Source organism: Candoia aspera, chromosome 3 (genome assembly GCF_035149785.1).
Source record: "Candoia aspera isolate rCanAsp1 chromosome 3, rCanAsp1.hap2, whole genome shotgun sequence".
NCBI lineage: Eukaryota > Metazoa > Chordata > Lepidosauria > Squamata > Boidae > Candoia > Candoia aspera.
The window spans coordinates 181,383,674-181,403,144 of NC_086155.1; the positions used below are offsets into that span (position 1 = coordinate 181,383,674).

Here is a 19,471-nt window from a genome sequence, read left to right on the forward strand (position 1 = left end):
AATATGGAATGCCAGGCACATGCTTTTTATACCAGGATTGCTGAATTCAACAGCTTCATAAATGATTGTAGTAGATGTTGCACATTTATACACACACTCTCTCTCTAGATTGTAACAACTAGTGCATGAAACCTCCTTAGGCTTTATTCTGGCCTCAGATTCAAAAATTCCAGTTATAATCTTGATGGGTTCCATTTGATGGTAGTCCAGATGCAAGATTTTCCTAAATGGGTTTTTTTTTATCCCCAGTAGAATGAGAATATTATCTTTTCTCTGCTTGGAATAGAAAATGTACAGTACAAGTCTGCAATATTGAATCTGAGCTAACTGCAGCTCTCTATCATGAGCAAAGTAATACAGTAAGCAGTGCATTGCGTGATTGTAGATAAATTAATAGTTTTCATGTCTCTGATCCTTATGGAATCCTTTATGTGAATGCTTAATCATGTACAAGAACTAAATAGAGCAAAACCAATGAGACTGTACTTCTGTTTGGAGAGAATCATTATGCTTCTCTATATAATGTGTTAATTCATTACGACTACTATTAGCTTCTTGCAGATTAAGTACTGCTGATCTTTTGCAGCAAAAACAACCAAGACTCTTGTGACTTTTAACAAATTCATCAAGAAATATATTGTGGTTGACTTATGTAGGACTGTATCCAATTAATCCTTCTCCCTAAGAGAACATTTTTCATTAAGAAGATTTGTTCATCTCCCTACAGTCCTTTACATGCAGAGAATGAAATTGGAGGACTATCCAGAGCAGATTGGGTAGGGACAGGAAATGGCACAAACAAAGAGAGGAAAGAAAAGTTATATAAAGAGAAGTCTGCTTGCAAATTTTTGGGTTTTATTTGTTACATTTCCCCCTTCCCCCATTGCAGTTCCATGCCAAGTGTTTTCTCCCCAACCCCAAGGCATGAGGGTAGAAATCCACCAGCATACCAGAGCCTGGGAGTTACCACTTGCCCAGCACAAGGTCAAAAAGTTCAGGAAGGGAGCTAGCTAAGCAGCCGGGGGTTGCTACACCAGCAAAATCCCTAGCTTGCCTGTGCCTCCCAACTCCACATAGAGGACCTCACATCAAGCCACACTCAGAACAACGGATTTAGACACCAGCACTTTCTCACAGAACTCTCTATGAATTTTGTCCACAGCTAACAAAAATAATTCAGCAGTAAAAAAAAAAAAAGACAGCATTTTCTAAGATAAACTGCTGAAGGCAGTTTTGTATATATATTGGTATGGAGTGAAGCTTGTCATCCTAGTGCAAAAATGCAACAAAAGAGGTTTGGGCTACAGCGGTACCTGATTGTGTCCATGCTCAGATGCTCAACAGGTTCAGGACTAGTTAATACTTGGGTGGATAGATCCAGGAAATCCAGGAGTATACAGTAGGTTAGACTAGGAAGACAGAAAACGTCCTAGAAGTAGGCAGTGACAAAGTACTATAGTGCATGGGTGTATTCCTGAAGTACCAGGAGTTGAGCCCAACTCAAAGACACTTTACTGAATATTATTGTATTATCTTGCTTTACAACAATAGTAGGAGAAAATACTCATATGTTAGCCAGATACTGGCTATATTAGAACTTTTTTCCATCCTTGTTAGTCTATGCTTATGTTATCTCTTGTTTTATGCCAGAGTTTAGGAAAGGAAAATTAGTGGTTAAAAAGGTTAACTGCCTTGGATAAGGTGGGACAAATACCATTTTCTGGTACTATAGAGAAGAGAAAATATTGTCATTATATTTGTGAGCTTACTGTACAACTAGACTTATTCTAAGTAACCTTTTCTGTGTCCAGGGAAATTTTCACTTGAGTCTGCATATGAAGAATGTCTTTTTTTAAAAAATAGACTATTCCATATTTTTAAAAATAATAATAGTCTGGACAAATCAGGAAAAAGGGTTTTAATCCAGTCAGGTCATTCTTGTACAGGTTTTCTACTTGGGCAAAACTGATTTTAAAGAGAACAGTTAAAAGTTCTAATTCCTACTGCATGAGCAAATCAAGACTGAAACAAAATTTATGGAAAATTCAGCAACCAATTTGTTTGGCATTGAAGCATGGACATCCATAGGGGTTGAGGGTGTGGAGACAAAGGAAAATGTGTGTCATAATACAAATGCCATGCTTGCATACTTGTGTTAGATATCAAGGTGCAAGCATATAAATGTGGCCTTTCTGCGATGATGTCACCAGGTGCACATCATCGTTTTGGTAACGTTGTGATTTGCTGTAGATGTTGCTGCTATGAAGCCTGTCTACAAATAAACTTGGCCATTCCATATAGCTGATAGTCTGAGGAACTTAACATTTTGTAATTTAAAAGAATTCAATGCCATAATCACTCCATAAGAAATAAGGAGGTTCTGTGCGTGTCTATTATTACTCCAGGGAACATAGATTGTAAATTGCATATGGACGTGAATTGGGTAAATAATGCATCATATTATGCTCTTAGGTAACTGCCAATGGAACAATCATTTTCTATTATGATTCAGAATGTTTTCAGAAAGTTATCATTTTCAGTTTTCAACTTTTTGTTTTCATCTACTCCTTGCCTATTTTTCTTATTTTCTATTTTCATTATTATAGAAAGGAAGGAGGGGGGATGTGAGGATTCAACAGGATTTTTCAAAAGAAAAGAAAATGATTCTTTTGGCGGTCCATTCTATTGGCTTGTTTTTTGTTATTCATTTGTTTACTATTTGGCTTTTATAGCAAGACTACACAATAAGTATTTTTTTAGTATAAAAGCATGGGGATTATCTGATGCAGAGACACTCAGGAAAATGCCCTGGCCTCTGCCCCCACCATAGCTGCTGTGAACTTCTGAAACCTTTTATTTTATTTTATTTCTTTTCTATCCCGCCTTTATTATTTTTATAAATAATTCAAGGCGGCGAACATACCTGATACTCCTTCCTCCTCCTATTTTCCTCACAACAACAACCCTGTGAGGTGGGTTGGGCTGAGAGAGAGTGACTGGCCCAAGGTCACCCAGCTGCCTTTCATGCCTAAGGTGGGACTAAAACTCTCAGTCTCCTAGTTTCTAGCCCATTGCTTTAACCACTAGACCAAACTGGTATTTGGCAAGCTTTCAAGAACAACTTGAAATGTGCTATGAGGCTGCAAAGGAAAGGGGGGAAAATGAGGCAAATAATTTACATGAGTCAGAAATTTTGTATTCAGCATATAGGTTGAATAAATAAGAAGAGAGTGTGCAGTCTTGTCTCACTCCTTTGTCAACCTGGAGGCAGTCTGTTTTGCCATGTTCTGCCCAGACTCTGGCTTCCTGACCTATGTATAGGTTTCACATGAGGACAATGAGATGTTTTGGAATTCCCATTTTCCTAAGGATATGGTCAATACATCAAAAGCCTAACTATAATCAATGAAGTTCATATTGACTTTTTGGTATTTGGCTTTCTCAATTATCCAGCACACATTAGCAATAATGCTTCTTGTTCTTCTCCTTTCCAAAAACCATTTTGAATATTTGGCATCTGTCTTTCCATGTACAACTCTCATCTGCAGTGGATAAATATAAGCATTTTTTTGCTAGCATGTAAAATTAAGGATGTGGTACAATCATTTGCATGCTGTGTTAATCTCCTTTCTTTGGTACTGGTATGTAGACTGACCTCTTCCAATGTATTGGCCACTGTGTTTTCTCCAGATTTGCAGGCATAGTTTGATTAGAACTTTGATTGATTCTTCTTCCATTGGTTGCCATATTTCTGTAGATATTCCATCAGTTACTGTAACCTTCTGCTTTGGAAATGACTGGAGGCCTCATCTACAGTAACTTCATCTTCTAATAGTTCTTTTAAAGAAGGAATATTTCTTGAGGTATCTTGGATGTTGACATCTCTACTGTGCAGAATTTCAATATACTTCTTCCATTTTTGTTTGATCTTCTTTGAATCAGTTATTATCTATCCACTGGCATCCTTTAGCAAACCAATCCAAGGGTGGAACTTCTGTCTGCATTCAGAGATCTTTTGGAAAACTTTCCTTGTTTTTCATGTCTGTTTCTATTGATGTATTTACAGATGTTGTAATACTCTTCTCATCTGTTCTAAAAGCTCTCTGAAATTCTTCATTAAGTTCCTTTTTGAAATCTTTGTCTTTCTTGGCTTTGGTTTTTCTTCTTGGCAATTTCCACCATTTGTTTGGGCATCAAGTTGCTTTCTACTTTCTTGGTCTTTGGCAGTCTCTTTTCACATTCATCCTTATCAGCTTCCTTGATTTCATTCCACTGATTCCCTATCAGTGAAGTTTAAGACGTCAAAGTGATTCCTGATGTTCTCCTTGAAAATGCTCAAGATCATATTGTGGAAACTGATTGGATATGATCTTCTGCTTTAGCTTGACTAGAAACTTGCATATGAGCAGTTTGTGATCTGTTCCACAGTCAGACCCTGGCCATCTTTGCTCTTATAACTGAGTTCTTCACCTTATTGTACCAATAAAATAATCATTTGATTTCTTCATACTCCCTCTGGTGATATCCATGTCTACAGATATTGTTTTGATTGTTTGAAGACTATGTTGGCAGTGAAGACATCACTAGATTGGTTAAAACTGAAGTAGCTCACCTACGTAATTTCTGTTTCCTGGGTCACCTACATTTTCCTTATTATTGTTTCCAAGCAATCAGGTTATGTAGATTTAGATTGAACTTGATCATAAACCTCATCAACTTCCTCTTCTGATTGGAGCTTAAACTTCGATAACCATCACATTAAAGGGTGGTCCACAAAATCTATTTTTTATTATTATTTAGCATTGACTGCATTATACTCATGTACTGTCTTTGCTATATACTTTGTGGTTATAAAAGCCATACTTTCCATTCCTCATTTTTCACGTCCTGAGTAGTAAACATTATGATCTTCTGACAGAAAGTGTCCGATTCCAGTCTATTTCAATTCTCTGATCTCTAGGATGTCATTATGTAGTTGATTCACTTCATATTTCACTGTGCTGAGCTTTCCCATGTTATGCTTCTTAGGCTTTTATCTAGCTACATCATAAACACTATTTGTTGTCCAAATGATCATCACTCTTCCTCAGCATTATGTTGAGTGTCATCAGACCTGAGGGACCCACCATCCAGCATTATATCATGAAACATTTTATACTGTATATCCATATGATTTTCTTGATAAAATATGAGACTGGTTTGTTTTTTTATTCAGAAAATGTATGGCCACTCATCTTACATATGAGCTTGGGGTGACTAACAGCAAATAATAAAAACTGTATTATAAGAGCACCACAAATCAAACAGAAGAAACGGAATTAAAATAAACATAATACAATATACCTAGCAATAATCCAATAACAAACTCAAACCAATTACCACTACCTTCTCCTGTGCAGTATGAAATGATGTCTTTACCATTGTCACTGAAGTGATCTTCTGCCTCCAGCATCCTTCTATACTGTGGCTGCCCAATATAGGTTCCTACTTGGCTTAGCTGGGCAGCCAAGATGACCTTAACCCCTTGGGTGACCCTGATGGCGTTATATACTTTTGCTGTACATTCACAGCATTCTTCATTCATCCTTCCTAGGAACACACTGCCACCACAATGAGGCAGTATGGCATGATTTGAGGGGATCCCTGTAGCATATCTACTGTGAATTTTTGTGCTAAGTAGAAGACTAGAATGGCTCTAAGAATGAATTGTTATTTTCCTTACCACATTATTACTCTCTTTTCTCCAAAAAAATTGTGCCTTATGGTTCTTCCAATTTTTTTTTCATAATAGCTCAATGAGGTAGATTGGATAGAGAATTATTGGCCCACATTATCCAGTGACTTCATAACTGGTTTTCTAAGTTCTAGCCCAATATGCTGGCCACACTGACTTTTTATAGCATTAACAGGGAACTTGGATAAGTATGTATTTATTTTTTAAATTCTATCTCAGTCAGTGATTCCTTTGTGTTTGGCATGGAAAAGATATATGCAACTGTAGTACCAAAGATTCAGTTGTCAATTTTTGCAAATAATGTTTAATATAGATAAGTAGAGGAGATATTGGAGATATAGGTTCTTATTGTAATTCATAGCTTACAAATTATTCTTAACTAATATAGTTTGCCTCATCACCTAATGGGACTTTTCTCTGCTCTTCTTGCAGTGGTTATGTCTTTGATTATGATTATTACAGAGATGATTTCTACAATCGGTATGTGTCCTTTTGTTTCTGCCTTTGGGTATATGAACTGCACTTTTTATTTATTATAAGAGGTTGGGGAAAGTGCATTAATTTTCTCAGGAAATCAGAAAATTGAGAGAGTTGAACTGGGACAACAGGAAAGGCGTTTTAGCTGAAAGGATAAGCTTACTTCAATGTACATTTTGATGTATATTTCTTAATAGCCTTAATTACAGTTAAGATTAAATATCCTTAAATAGATTAAACATCCATAATTACAGTTACTGATATGTCAGAGAGTTTTTCTCAGTTTAATAGGCTGTCAGTTGTTGTTCTTGTTTTTCCCTTTGGACAAGGTTTTTCTAGACTTTCACTCAGTCAGTCTTTCCCAACCACAAACAGAGCTACAGAGCTTTGCTGGTAGTTGTGGTGGGAACTCTGTGCCTGTAAGTATTAATATGGAGGGACCTTTCCAGAAAAAGACAAGCCAAGCTACCTAGTTATATCCAATAGGAGAGAATATCTGTAGCACAGGGTTGAACTGTGGAGTCCTTGGTGCTCTCTGAGCTTGGTTGTTTGCTTGCAGATGTTTCATTACCCAGCTAGGTAACATCATCAGTGCATTAGTTATATTACAACGTTTTACAAATACATAAACTACAAATCAGAAAAAATACAGTATTTCTTGGCATCTCCTGTTTAGTTGATTCACCATATACTGTATATGTAGATATTTTGGGGCCATGTTTACCCATAAGCAATTCCCACTTATTCCAGGTAAGTATGCACAGAATTGTGGCTTGGTTATCTAATGAGAACCATATATTTAAATTGCCTTTTGATTTGACGCTGATGGGACGGTATCAAGGAAGGATGTTTATCGTTCCCGGAAACACTGAAAGTTTGATTTGAAGTTAATGGGACTGTATCAAGGAACAAGATTTCTCATTCTCAGAAATACATGAAGTTCTTTTTATACATCATTCTTTTTTCTTAATGAACAAGAAGTACTCCAACTTATTCATGGAGATATTTCAGCTTAGCCATATGCTCTTTATATGTGTAGGGATTATGGAAGGCCGTGATGCCTGAGAGTTCTGGGAATTGCAGTCCCAACACATCTGGAAAGGAAGGTGGAATTGCTTTTAATCGTTTCATAATTACTTGGCTGAAATAAAATTATGTGGAGCAAAATGTTTATACCACAATAAAGACAGCCTAATAATGGTGTTCTTCATGAAAAAGCAACAACACATTGATTGTATATGAAATATAAGTATGCTTGTTAATGAACAGAGGTCCTTGAAATCTAATTTAACTCTGCTTAAAACTATTGAGATATTGGAGGGCAGTTTTCTCATAAGAGTAGAATTTAGTATGCAAAATCTATCTAACCTGAAATTACAATTAAACACTCTGAAGCCTCTGTTTCTATTTCTCTAAGGTTGTTTGATTACCATAGCCGGGTCCCTGCCCCACCTCGTGCTGTGATTCCATTGAAACGCCCACGGGTAACAATCACAGCAACTCGCAGAGGAAAAGGGGTGTTCTCCATGAAAGGAACATCAAGGTCGACATCGAGTGGAACTTCATCAGGATCAAAATGTGAGTTCACACATAGGTTGTTTCTCTCTCCTTTCTCCCTCTCTCTCTCTCATAACTCACTCATAGCATATATATATATAGTGTGTGTGTGTATGTGTATACACAAACACACACACACACATCCACACACACTCTGTGTGTGTGTATCTGTATTACTTATGCAACATATGTGGTTTTCTAGTATGTATGTTTGTGTGTATGAATGTGTGTGTGTGTATTTAGTGAAATGCTTTGTCTCATTTTTATCAGAGTGATTCATTTTAAGTTCTTAATGTTTCATTAAATACAGATGTAAAATTGCATGTCTGTAGATTTGAGGAATAGTGGCCACTATCACAAGAAACTAAAGAGTGTTACCATTTCTTGACTGTAGATGTGATTTTCTGAGTTTTTTCACCCTGTCAATATATAACATATACACGTATGTGAAAAAAGTCAAGTGGGAGTAACAGAGAAACAATGAAAGAAGGCTTCAGATTTGCAGTAATCAGATCAGGATGGCTGCTCAGTAGTTTGACTATATCTGGAATTGTGACCATAAGATGAGCTGCACTAGGGAATCCAGTGTTTGTGATTCTCCATCTTTTCAGAGCCTCACTCATCTCTGATATTCTGTCTAGACACTTACTGCTTCCTTTTTCCTTCATATACTCAGTAATACATGACTAATATCTGTTTTTACAGGATGCCTCCATATGGTGGGAATTGCATGAAAATAAGAATGAAGCAGAATTACTTTTTCTGCTTCCTGTTTTCCCATCCTTTCCTAGACACTCCTTTACCATAGTCCAGCATTGTCATTCACTTCTTTTTCAAAACCGAAGACTATATCATCTCTCTGTTCCTTTGCTTCCAGATATATTAATTAAGTATGCAAAGGATGTGGCAAATCTTTCAGAAGGAGATTGCAGATAAGTAAGGTAGCCTGAATTCACCTGGATTAAAGCAACCTCAATATATTGCACTGCTTTATTCCCTGTTGTATTTATAACCAAACATTGACAGCTTCTACCCATGGTATTAATCCTTTTTCCCATCGTTTATTGGGAGAGTTTGGGATGAAATGAATATTCTCAAGGCTGAAGAATATTTTCTGTCCCTAAAATATACAGAAGTTCCCCCATTCCTTTCCTTATTTCCACTATACTGAGAAATGTGTGCCTGGACAAAGGTTTTCTACAGTGAGATTTTTTTTTCTCAGCAGTAATTGGAAGCTGTCATCGGGATCTCACCTTTGGTGAGAACGTTACATATAAGTTGCTGTATTAGAATTAGTGGTCAAAAAATGCCTCGGTCATTTGGATGTCTTGTTCTTCCTCTGTGCAGTATGTAAACTCTCTCCCAGACTCAATGCAAAATTAAGCCTAGTCCTGGGGTGTCTTCAAAGGATTTTCATTTTTCTCTCCTTCCTAGAAAAAGAAGGCAAGTTTGCTGACATTTCTTTGTGGCAGCCATGAAGACTCTTGTGTACATTTCTGAGACATTCCTGGAAAAATTGTTTCTTCCCCCAGAGAAATTCAGTGAAATATCCCCTCCTCAGTCCTTTGTCCACAAATAAATTGAACATTTCTTAGCGGCCCACAAATCTAAGTTGAAATATAACCAGGAGCATCTATGGGGAGGTTAGGCTGTTGGGTGTGACCATGTAGTCAAAACCCCATTCCCTCTTTATATAGGTTACATAAGCGGCAGGGCTTTTATTGCCTAGTCATAGCCGACATCTTGATTTTTTTACCCGCCCCCTACAGATACCCTGATTATAATAGAGCAGTATGAATAAATGTCTTGGTAGGAGAGCCAGTAATGATTGAGCCTTTACATCAAATGCTTTATTACATAAGTTTGATTCTCTTGAATTGGGTTTGAAAATTACACTTAGACTCATTCAGTTGCATTTTGATTCCAATAGCAGAATCACTTCTCAGAATTACACAAAAATATGTTAGACATCTAGGAAAACCAGAAGTATTTAGCAAAGAATAAAAGTTTTCAAAAATGAATGAAGAAGAGAGAAAGACTTTATGTTTGATTTTTTGCATTTTCTTCTTCAGCCTCTACTGACAGATCTTAAAGGTGGGGGTGGGATACATGCTCTGAACAAGTGGATAAATTTTGCTTTAGTAAAAGGATAAATAAGGAACGTTATAGAGTATTGTGTTTGTGTGTGTGTGTGTGTGTGTGTATGTTGTGTATATATATATATAGAGAGAGAGAGAACAGGAAGCATGTGTTTAACAAATTCATATCAATGAAAAAAAATTCTAGCTAACATTTTATTGTGCCATTCTATCATTTTTGAAAATTAAAATGTGGATCCTTAAAAGAATAGTATATCTTTCAAATAAGAAAAAAAATCAGAACTTCATAAAAAGACCTTCATCCAAAAGGTCTTTGGATAGTCTTGAGTAAGTCACTCTCTCGGTTTAATATCTTTCATTTATAAAAAGATGTAGTACAACTGGAACTGAAAAGCGTAGCATACAGGTAGCCCTCACTTACTGACCACAATAGCTAAGCAACGCGATCATAAAGTGAATAGCAGGTGACTGCACCCAACTTACGATGTCAGTTCATCAGCTCCAGCTGCAGCCGTTAAGCAAATCACCATGGGTCATTAAGTGTGCCTGCAGTTTGTGACTTTCTGCCAGCTTCCCCTTTGACTTTGCTTGTCGGCAGCAGGCTGTGAATGTTGCAAATGGCGATCACGTGACTGTGGGATGCTGCGACCGTCGTAAATGCGCACTGCTTGCTGAGTGCCCAAATCATAATCACATGACTGTGGGGACTCTGCGATGGCCACAACTTTGAGGACTTGTCAAAAGGCTCTTTTTTCAGCGCTGTCATAACTTTGAACGATCACTGAAAGAGAGGTTGGTAAGTGAGGACTACCTGTATTAGGAAGAGTACCACTGCAAACAGTTTGAATAATTTTTAGCATTCTTGAAGAAAGATTCCTCTAAAACGTATTATGTAGTTATTCATATGAGCTGACATACTGATCCTCTGGATAAACTCAGGTTGAAATGATAGAATTTGGTTTGCTAAAGTATCAGTCTAAAATTTTATTTCCTAATCTATCAATCTAAAATCTGTATCTGTAAATACAGAGTATGCAGATAGAATATTATACAAACATACAGTACAATATCCATTAATTACATGAGCTACAGTTTCATATTATTATTATTTAGACTCAAAATCAGAGAAACTCAAGGCAGCTTACTTTAAAAGCTTCGTAAAAAAAATGAAATTGCAAAAAGCACAACAAAATTAAATAATGCTATGAGGAAGTACATCAGTTGGCAGGATCATGAGACATTTCAACCCATGGCCTGTTCAGAAAATTAGGTTTTCAATACCTTTCTACAGCAAGGTAGGTGTGGGGCCAAACAGCCTTTTTGGGGAATGGTGTTTTAGAGAGCAGGAGCGGTGACAAAGAAGGCATACCTCTGGGGACTCAGAAGATGGCACTGTTTAACTGGAGGGATCCAGAGCTTATGGGATGAGTGGAAATAACTGGAAAAAGATGGTTTCATAATTAACCAGTCTTCAAGCCATACACAACTTTATTGATGATAACCAGTGTCTTGAATTACACCTAGAAATCCACTCATAAATAATGCAGTTTGCAGAGCAGAGGTATCACATGGTGTGACCAAGGTGTGCCCATAACTACTGGTACAGTTACATTCAGGACCAGCTCTCTTGTCCAAGTGTTCTTCAAGGCAGCCCCATGAAGTGTGTGTTACAGTAATCCAAATGTAATCCAATTAATATGTAATTGGATAAGATTAAAGATTAAAAAATATGTGGCATGTATACATTTCATCTTCTTTCCTGAAAATCTCAAAACTGAATTAAGCAAAGATTTCTCCTGATTATGGTTATGCTTATGGTTATGGTCATTATGGTTATGGGAATTAGTTATGGTTATGACCATTTTAAACTCCCAACACTATTTCTATATTTATATAGATTTAATACAACTTCTTCTCTATGTTCTAAACTGAAATATATTTGCCCTTTAGCAATCTGAATGGGAAAAAATACAACATCAACATTTTATTTTTATTAATTTATTATTTATGTGTTATATTTATATCCTGCCTTTCCTCCAGGGACTTAAGACAGTGCACAGTGTACAGTGCATTCTCTTCTACTATTTTATCCCCACAACAAACTAATGATGTTAGTTTGGCTGAAGGAGAGCAACTGACCCAAAGTCATCCAGTGAGCTTTCATAGTTGAGGTGAATGTACTTGGATCTTCCCCATCCTAGCCCATCTTCCTAACTGCTCCACCTCGCAAGTGTGAATTTTTTTGTGTGCATTGCAAAGGAAAGATAAATGCTAAGCATGTTGTGTGTGTGTGTGTGTGTGCATGTATAAAGTTAAAGTCTCTGTCAAGGTAACTCATGCTTTTTTGACTTCCCTGTTTAGCCTAATGTCCTGGGATTTCTTGGTTGTATCTCAAGTATTAATGAGAACTGACTTGCTTAGTTTTTAAAAACAACCAAGGTTGATTAGACATATAGGTGACTATCCCACCCCCCAAAAATATTTTTTAGTAGTGGGGAATTCTTTAGATTCTAAAAGTTGTGTTCCTCCTAAAAAAATAGTATTATACCTTTTTTTATTATTGATGTTCTATTTTCACTTTCAGTGAAATCAGATGAGTTACAGACAATCAAGAAGGAATTAACTCAAATAAAAACAAAAATTGATTCTTTGCTAGGAAGACTGGAGAAGATTGAAAAGCAACAGAAAGCTCAATCAGGTAGAAGAAAATTGTCTATAACTCTTCGTAACTCATTAAAACATGAATTAATCCACTGTAAAATTATCAATCATATTGTCATTTGAGGTTGGAGGTGGGTGCCAGTGAAAATTTCAAGGTGTTTTCTGTTTAAATCGAAGATTGAAAAAAGCTTAAACATTCTATCATGATCTACCAGTTGTGCTGGTTGTGCTGATTCACTCCTAAAAACTGTATCTTTTAAAAAGGCAATTTATTTTGAAACTTGGCTATCTGAAACTTTTTAACATGTTTTAAAGTTAGTAAGGAATATGCCAAGGGAATAGAGGGAAAGGATGGACTTAGGTTTCACATCATGTCATGTCTGCACCACACGGTATCATTCTCTCATCCTTGTTTATTGCAGCAATTGTTCTCTTATACACGTCTTTTCTCCTCCACAATCTCATTTTATCATTTCACCAAGGACCCTTTTTCATAATGACACACTGTAGCATAGCTCTTTTCACTCTGTGAAACGTATTATCTACTTTCTATTCATTCCATTGGGAAATTAATCTTTTAATACCTTTTCATAAAGAACTTGTATTTACTCTTCTTGAAATTATTTTGTTTCTTTTAATTCTGTCCCTTTGATCCAGTTGTATTTTTCCCCAAGATTCATTTTCCAGAGTACTAAAAAACTTATTTCTCCCATATTCAGAAGCTGTCATCACTCTTGTATATTTCACTATTTATTTCAGCCTTTCCTCATAGAATCACATCATTCATGGTTTTAGATTTATATTCCTTTGTTATCTATACAGATGAATAGATCTGTGCTTATAGAACAGTTTGAACTAGACCTTTTTCTAGGAAGTTACTCTTCAGTCACCATTCTCGTTTATTCTTGAGGTCATCAAATTGCTCAGTTAGTTTTTCTGTGCTCTCTTATTTTTTTTCCCATCCATTTATTCATGCCAGTTAACAAAATTATTTTCCCCTGGACTGGATTTATTTAGACTATTGCACAGTTTTTCTCCCAAGCTCGTCTCTGGTTGTCCTGTTATCACTGTTCATTGGAGTATAACGTGCAGCTATGATCCACCTCTTATCCCAACTTTCATTGTCTCCAGATGATAGAGAATGGACCCCTATGACTAACATATTGTCCACTCCCTTCTATTAAATCAATATGTGTAAAGATAATTAACTGTGTGGTTGAATTTATAAATGCCATGCTATAAATTATATGGTTAGTCCTTTATTCTGATCCAACCGATAGTTTTGAATAATCCATAAAGGTTAAGTGATAATGCCATTCAAGGGGAGTCATATGATAATTTGTACATTCCAGAAATCCAAAAGAAACAAATAGAGGACAGTGTAGAGTTGATCCAAGAAGAATGCATATCAGAGAATGCTGACAACTCTGCAGAAGAGCCTATTGAAGGAGGGCTGGATGGGGACGGAGACGAAATGACAGATGGGATAGAGGAAGATTTTGATGAGGATGGCAGTAATGAACTGGTAAGGAATTAAAAATGTTCTATATGCAAGCAGAGAAGCATTTCAGTAAATAAAAGGGGGAACAGAATAACAAGAGGTGATTACCAGGTTCCATCTTCTGATTTAATTTACAGGAGCAGAGTGATTATAACCACGGTCAATAAACATTCTCTGGAATATCCAGGATATATAAAATCACTGTTTTGTTGTTTTACAATCTCCATTTTAAGATAATAGGAAATGAATTTTACATTGTTGAATGCAGCTCTTCACTGTTTACCAGGACAGGATGTTCAAGTGTTATTCCAAAGGTCAACTAAATAACGAATATCAGCTTCCTTCAAAACAGGTTTCAAAGCTATAGATAATTCCTCTAAATCCTCTAACCTAACCCAGCAATTACATCTGGACTGAATAAATCAAATAACAAGTGCTTAAGTTGACTATAATGCCAATAAGTATTTTGGGGTAAATCAAACTAATTTCTGAATTCTGCCAGAGTGTTAAAAATGGCTTCCTCAGAAGTATGTTGATGCAAAGTAACCTTGTAACAGGTCTAGTTTATCCAAAACACATGTTTAGAATTTATTTTTAAACTGGGATTATCCCATAGCCTGATCTTTTTACAACTAAACAATGAAAACACAATATCTCACATACATTATATGTCCTGCAACATTAAAAGCAGGCATTGAACCTGATCCCTGTGCAAACAGGGATTCAAATAATGGCCAGGATTTCAGTAGGGGCAATAATGTCTCTTAAACTGAGCCCAAAGAGGAGCTGGATTCTAAGATTCTTATTCCAAAAATGACCAAAACTAGCATAAACCACCCAGAGTCACTGGGAGTTGGGTGGCATATTAATTTAAATTATTAGTAGTAGTAGTGATAAATCTGAAAAATTTGGAAAATTAAATGCATGTTTCTCAACAGATAACTATAATTTATCCAGTAGAAATCTCTCAAGATGTGTTCTCAAAGAACTTTGATCAATAATCTGTAAATTGATTTAAAATGATAATGATGGAATAAATTGGGCAAACCTCTCAAAATATAAATTAACTTTGAAAATATATTCATCACAAGCACATATTTCTTACCCCAAATGCTCAGAGGAATCTGAACCATCTGTCTAGATCTTCGTTCATCTGCAACAAAAAGAGGGGATAAGTACAGAGCTCCTGGTAAAGTATTCCCTTAAGTAGAAGAAAGACTTGCAGTCACAAATTACTGCATTCCTCTCCCACCTCCTCCTCCAACCCCAGTGTTTTGTAGGCATAGCACTTTGTTATCTGCAGCATCCTGACATGCTGAATCATTCACAAAACACTGAGGTTTGATTTTATGCCATTTCCTGGGGATCCTGCTCTGCCTCATTAAACCACAAATTTATCTTTACTCAGAATTTAGGGTCTAGCCAAATCCAATACACATTGCCAAAATATTGTTGACATGTCTGTTACTGATGGCCAAAGAAACCCTGCAGTCTAAGCAGCATCTGGGAAAAAAGGGAAATTGCATGCAGTTTTCTTGGGGGAGATACGTGGGTGTGTGAGAGAGAGTAATGTGTTTAGTGACATCATACTTATTACTTCTCATCCTGTCTGTATTTTTTTTTCTTTTAAACTGTCTTCTCCAATAAAGTGGTTTTATGGAGCTCCCCAAATTTGGTAACTTCTTTAACCAGAGAGGAAAGCAAGTTGGCCAAAAGGAAGTAATAAAGGTGATGATGCTTTTCTATCAAATGGATCTCACCTTCTAAATAATGTTCACGACTGTTGGAGGTGCCAGCAGCTGGAGCAGGGCAGTAAGTTGAGATGACAGAGTGAGCTGGACAAAGAACTAAAGGAGCTCCTCCCACCTGTCCTAAGCAACCGTAATTATTGATAATGTGATTTAGCAGCTCATGGAGTGACATCAACAGTTAGGAGGAGGCACCAAACCCAGAGGGAGATGGTGGAATGCGGCCTCGTTTGTGCGTCTGGAATGTGTAAGGCTTTCCTAGGCAGAGCTATAATTAGCCTTGTGGAACACAGGCATATGGCTTCTGCTTCTGAGTAAGGACAGGGCTCTGTTCCTTTTCTCCTGCGAATTGCTGCTGACAGCAAAAAACCAGGAGCATAAAAGAGTTCAGCAGGGTCATCTCTCACCTCCATGAATAGCTTGAACTATTTTATAGCTGTAGGAGAAGGAAAACACAGAGTCATCAGATTTTGTAACCTACGAGGTGCGCTATGCCTATGCATTATTAATGTGATTCTGAAAAAGGAAGAAGATTCTCTTTAAAGAGTTTTTTGAGAGCAAATTATTACATGGGAAAAGATTTAAAGATCAACTGAACAGATGCAAACAACTATGCAAAGTGGTTTTGTCAAGGGAATTTTTCCAGGGGTTCAGAGTCAATCTGCTGCTACCCTAAAGGGACCTTAGCTTTGGGGAGCATTCAAATTGCCCTGCAAAAGGCGAAGATTGTATGGGGGATGGCTGCACCTTCTGTTCTTACTCAGCTGTCAGTGACAGAAACTGCAGCAAGGGACTGCTGCTATTTGCATCATTGTCATTGTCTTCCATACTTAAAGTGCCTCACACCATCTCTGCTGATTTGCCAGAGGCTAGGGGGTGGCAGTATTTTACAGATATTTTACTACTGTTGAATGCTTGCAATAACCTTAATAGCAAATTTAATACCCATCATAGCTGCACTACTAAAACTAGCTTGAAAGCATTTCAATTGCATATTTCAGATGGGGCAAATTAAAGTATGATGGCTTTTTTTGTCAAGTTATCAAAGCAAAGCAATAGATAAATCTACTTGAGCATAACGCTGCTAGATTGTTTGAATTCACTTTCAATTAATGTGTCAGATTGACAGCCATTACGAGAGTTTATAGCCAGCTAGAATGTACAATAAATTATTTCCTGAAGATAATGGGATGAAATTTGAAATCAGTTTAGTGTTTGATTTAACATGTATGTATGTATGTATGTATGTATGTATGTATGTATGTAAGTGTCCCTGTGTTTTTGAAGCTGACCTTCAAAAAACATGTGGCCTTACTGGTATTTCTTTTGTCTTGCAGCCATTCTGGATTAAAATACAGAGTTCACCTCCCCTCCCACTCTACTCCATCCTCTACACAGACACAAACACAGGGGGAGGAAAGAGAGAGAGAGAGTTTTGGACTGACACCAGTGCAACACTCCTACCACTCAGTAGGAAGGGATGGAAAAAGGAGTGACATCCTCATTTCTCAGCACCTCATTTTTAAAAAAATCCTCCAATGGGAGAACTGGTGTAGCAAAAGACTGCACTGCCTGAAAATATTTTTTCCTGTACATACAAAATAAGAGGGCCAATTCTATGAAACTAAGAAGCACAGCTGTAAAAATGATTGCCATGCAAGTAGTTATATCATTTAAAAAGGAAGAAAGCTATCTCCTTTTTCTTGGATTTGTTTTCTTCTCATTATTTAATTAAAAAAAAACATTTTAAGAGATGTGCTCTCTATCTCCCATACAGAGCTCCACTGTGTGTGTGTGTGTGTGTACACACACACACACACACACACACACAAAGAGGCATGTACTTGTTCTCCCTATATCAAAAATAGTTATTTTGTTTCTCATGTATTGTGTAGTGACAGTTCTGTTAACAGCTTGGCATCTTCCAGATGTGTCTTAACTGCAAATGCCTTTTGGCTGGGAAAACTAGGACTTGCAGTCCCAACACATCTGGAACATGCAGGTTGTTCAATACAACACTGAGCTACGTGGCATTCAAAAAAGAGATATGTTTTTTTCATACATAACTCCGGTTGAGACCTCCTAAGATCCTTGGATGTTAAAACAGATATTTTCAAAATGCAGTAATCATATGTATAATTTCAATAAGGCACTCTGAGCTTCCTGATATCTGGCTACTCCAAGGAGATTGTGGGTCATTATAGACACAAGCTCTGTGTCTGTAACATATTGGAAGGCATTTGGGAATAAGGCGTATTCATGACTATAATAAAGCTCATAAGGTGCAAATTCTTTTAAAAAAGGTGCTTTGCAATGCAAGCAAAACCATGCAAAGCACTTCTCTTCAAATCAGGAAAGCAGCTGTGTTTTTTCTCTGCATCTGTGCATGCGCACCACTATTTTGCTTCACTTTTTTTGTCTGCAGAGTCAGAGTCAGAAAGGAGAGTTTGCCAAGCAGCTGGGTGAGCCAGGGAGAAGAGGTGGCTGCTTTCTAGATTCAAAACTAAATACTTCCCATGCCCTCCTGAGCAATGCAAAGCACCTCTTTCAAAGGATTTGCGTAGTCGTAATAAGCTCCCAGCATACCAGACAACTCTTTAGTTGACCTCTTCAGAGCACAGAGGTCTGGGGCATTCTCAAATTGGAGTCTGAAAGCATTTAAAGGTCAAATGTCAGGTCCTTAACAGCTTCATATTAATATTGCAGATTGCATGACACCATACATATTCAAGAAAACATGAAAAAGGTAAATGCTGGCTGGGGAATTCCAGGAGTTGAAGTCCAGACATCTTAAAGTTGCTAAGGTTGAAAAACACTGAGGTAGATTGTATAATGCAATTCCTTAGTTGTTTTGCCAAAAAAAGAACCTTCCTTCCAAGTATGTCTTGCTGCTGATTGTTACCCTTCCCTTAACCTAGGTTCCCCCCAAAACAGGAGCGTTTCTCCAGTTGCCTTCTTGCCCTGAGCAAAATAATGGAATGAAGCAAATGAGAGGAAGCTGGGTGAATTCTTTCATGGAATTCAGGGGGTTGCCTTTGTGACAGGGCAAGAGCATATCCTATGTCCTCAAAGTGAACAAAGCTTAGAAGGCAGGGCCGCATAAAACTATAATGGTAGCTATTTATAAAGTGCCATCTCATTTTGTTCTTGCTTAAATAGAGATGATGTCAAAGAAAAGCTTGCAAGATAGTTAAGGTTATTGTTTAATACTCTATTAATTTAGTAGGTGTGACTGAAGTCGTCTCCATCATCGTTTTCCTTTTCAGAGATCAGTGAGCCTAAAGTTTAGTCATAGCAGATAATTGATGTCTTTGTGTAATATAAAGGACATCTGATGAATTATTTGACAGCATTAGGATATTTTCAATCAGAGGCAGAATCCTACTGAAAGGATCAATGTAATGGATAATATTCATGATCCATATGTAATAATTATGAGTTACATCTTCGTGGATATCAGTGCCAAAGTAAAATACTCATTATTCATTTATATACAAATACTACAGAGAAGTTCCATATTCTAAATGTAGTTCATCAGAAGGGAAAGCACTTTTCTTTGAATAAGACATGAACAACCCAATTCTTCTCTTGGGTTCAGTGTATTTCACTGGCTGACTAAATCACATTTCCAGCACTCTTGATAGCTCCTTTTAAGGAAGAAGTAAACACTTGAAAGCTTGAGAGAGCTGTTTGA

At 36.9% G+C, this 19,471-nt stretch overlaps 1 protein-coding gene across 2 annotated transcripts in view; it reads left to right on the forward strand.

Annotated features, from left to right (window-relative positions):
- The window catches only part of RALYL (RALY RNA binding protein like), a 284,909-nt gene that overhangs the window by 260,129 nt on the left and 5,309 nt on the right, over positions 1–19,471 (forward strand). For both annotated transcript variants that reach the window (XM_063299435.1, XM_063299436.1), the window contains 4 exons: positions 6,167–6,214; positions 7,629–7,789; positions 12,452–12,565; positions 13,881–14,053. In XM_063299435.1, the coding sequence (XP_063155505.1) occupies positions 6,167–6,214; positions 7,629–7,789; positions 12,452–12,565; positions 13,881–14,053 (496 nt within the window). The remainder of the gene's footprint in view (positions 1–6,166; positions 6,215–7,628; positions 7,790–12,451; positions 12,566–13,880; positions 14,054–19,471) is intronic.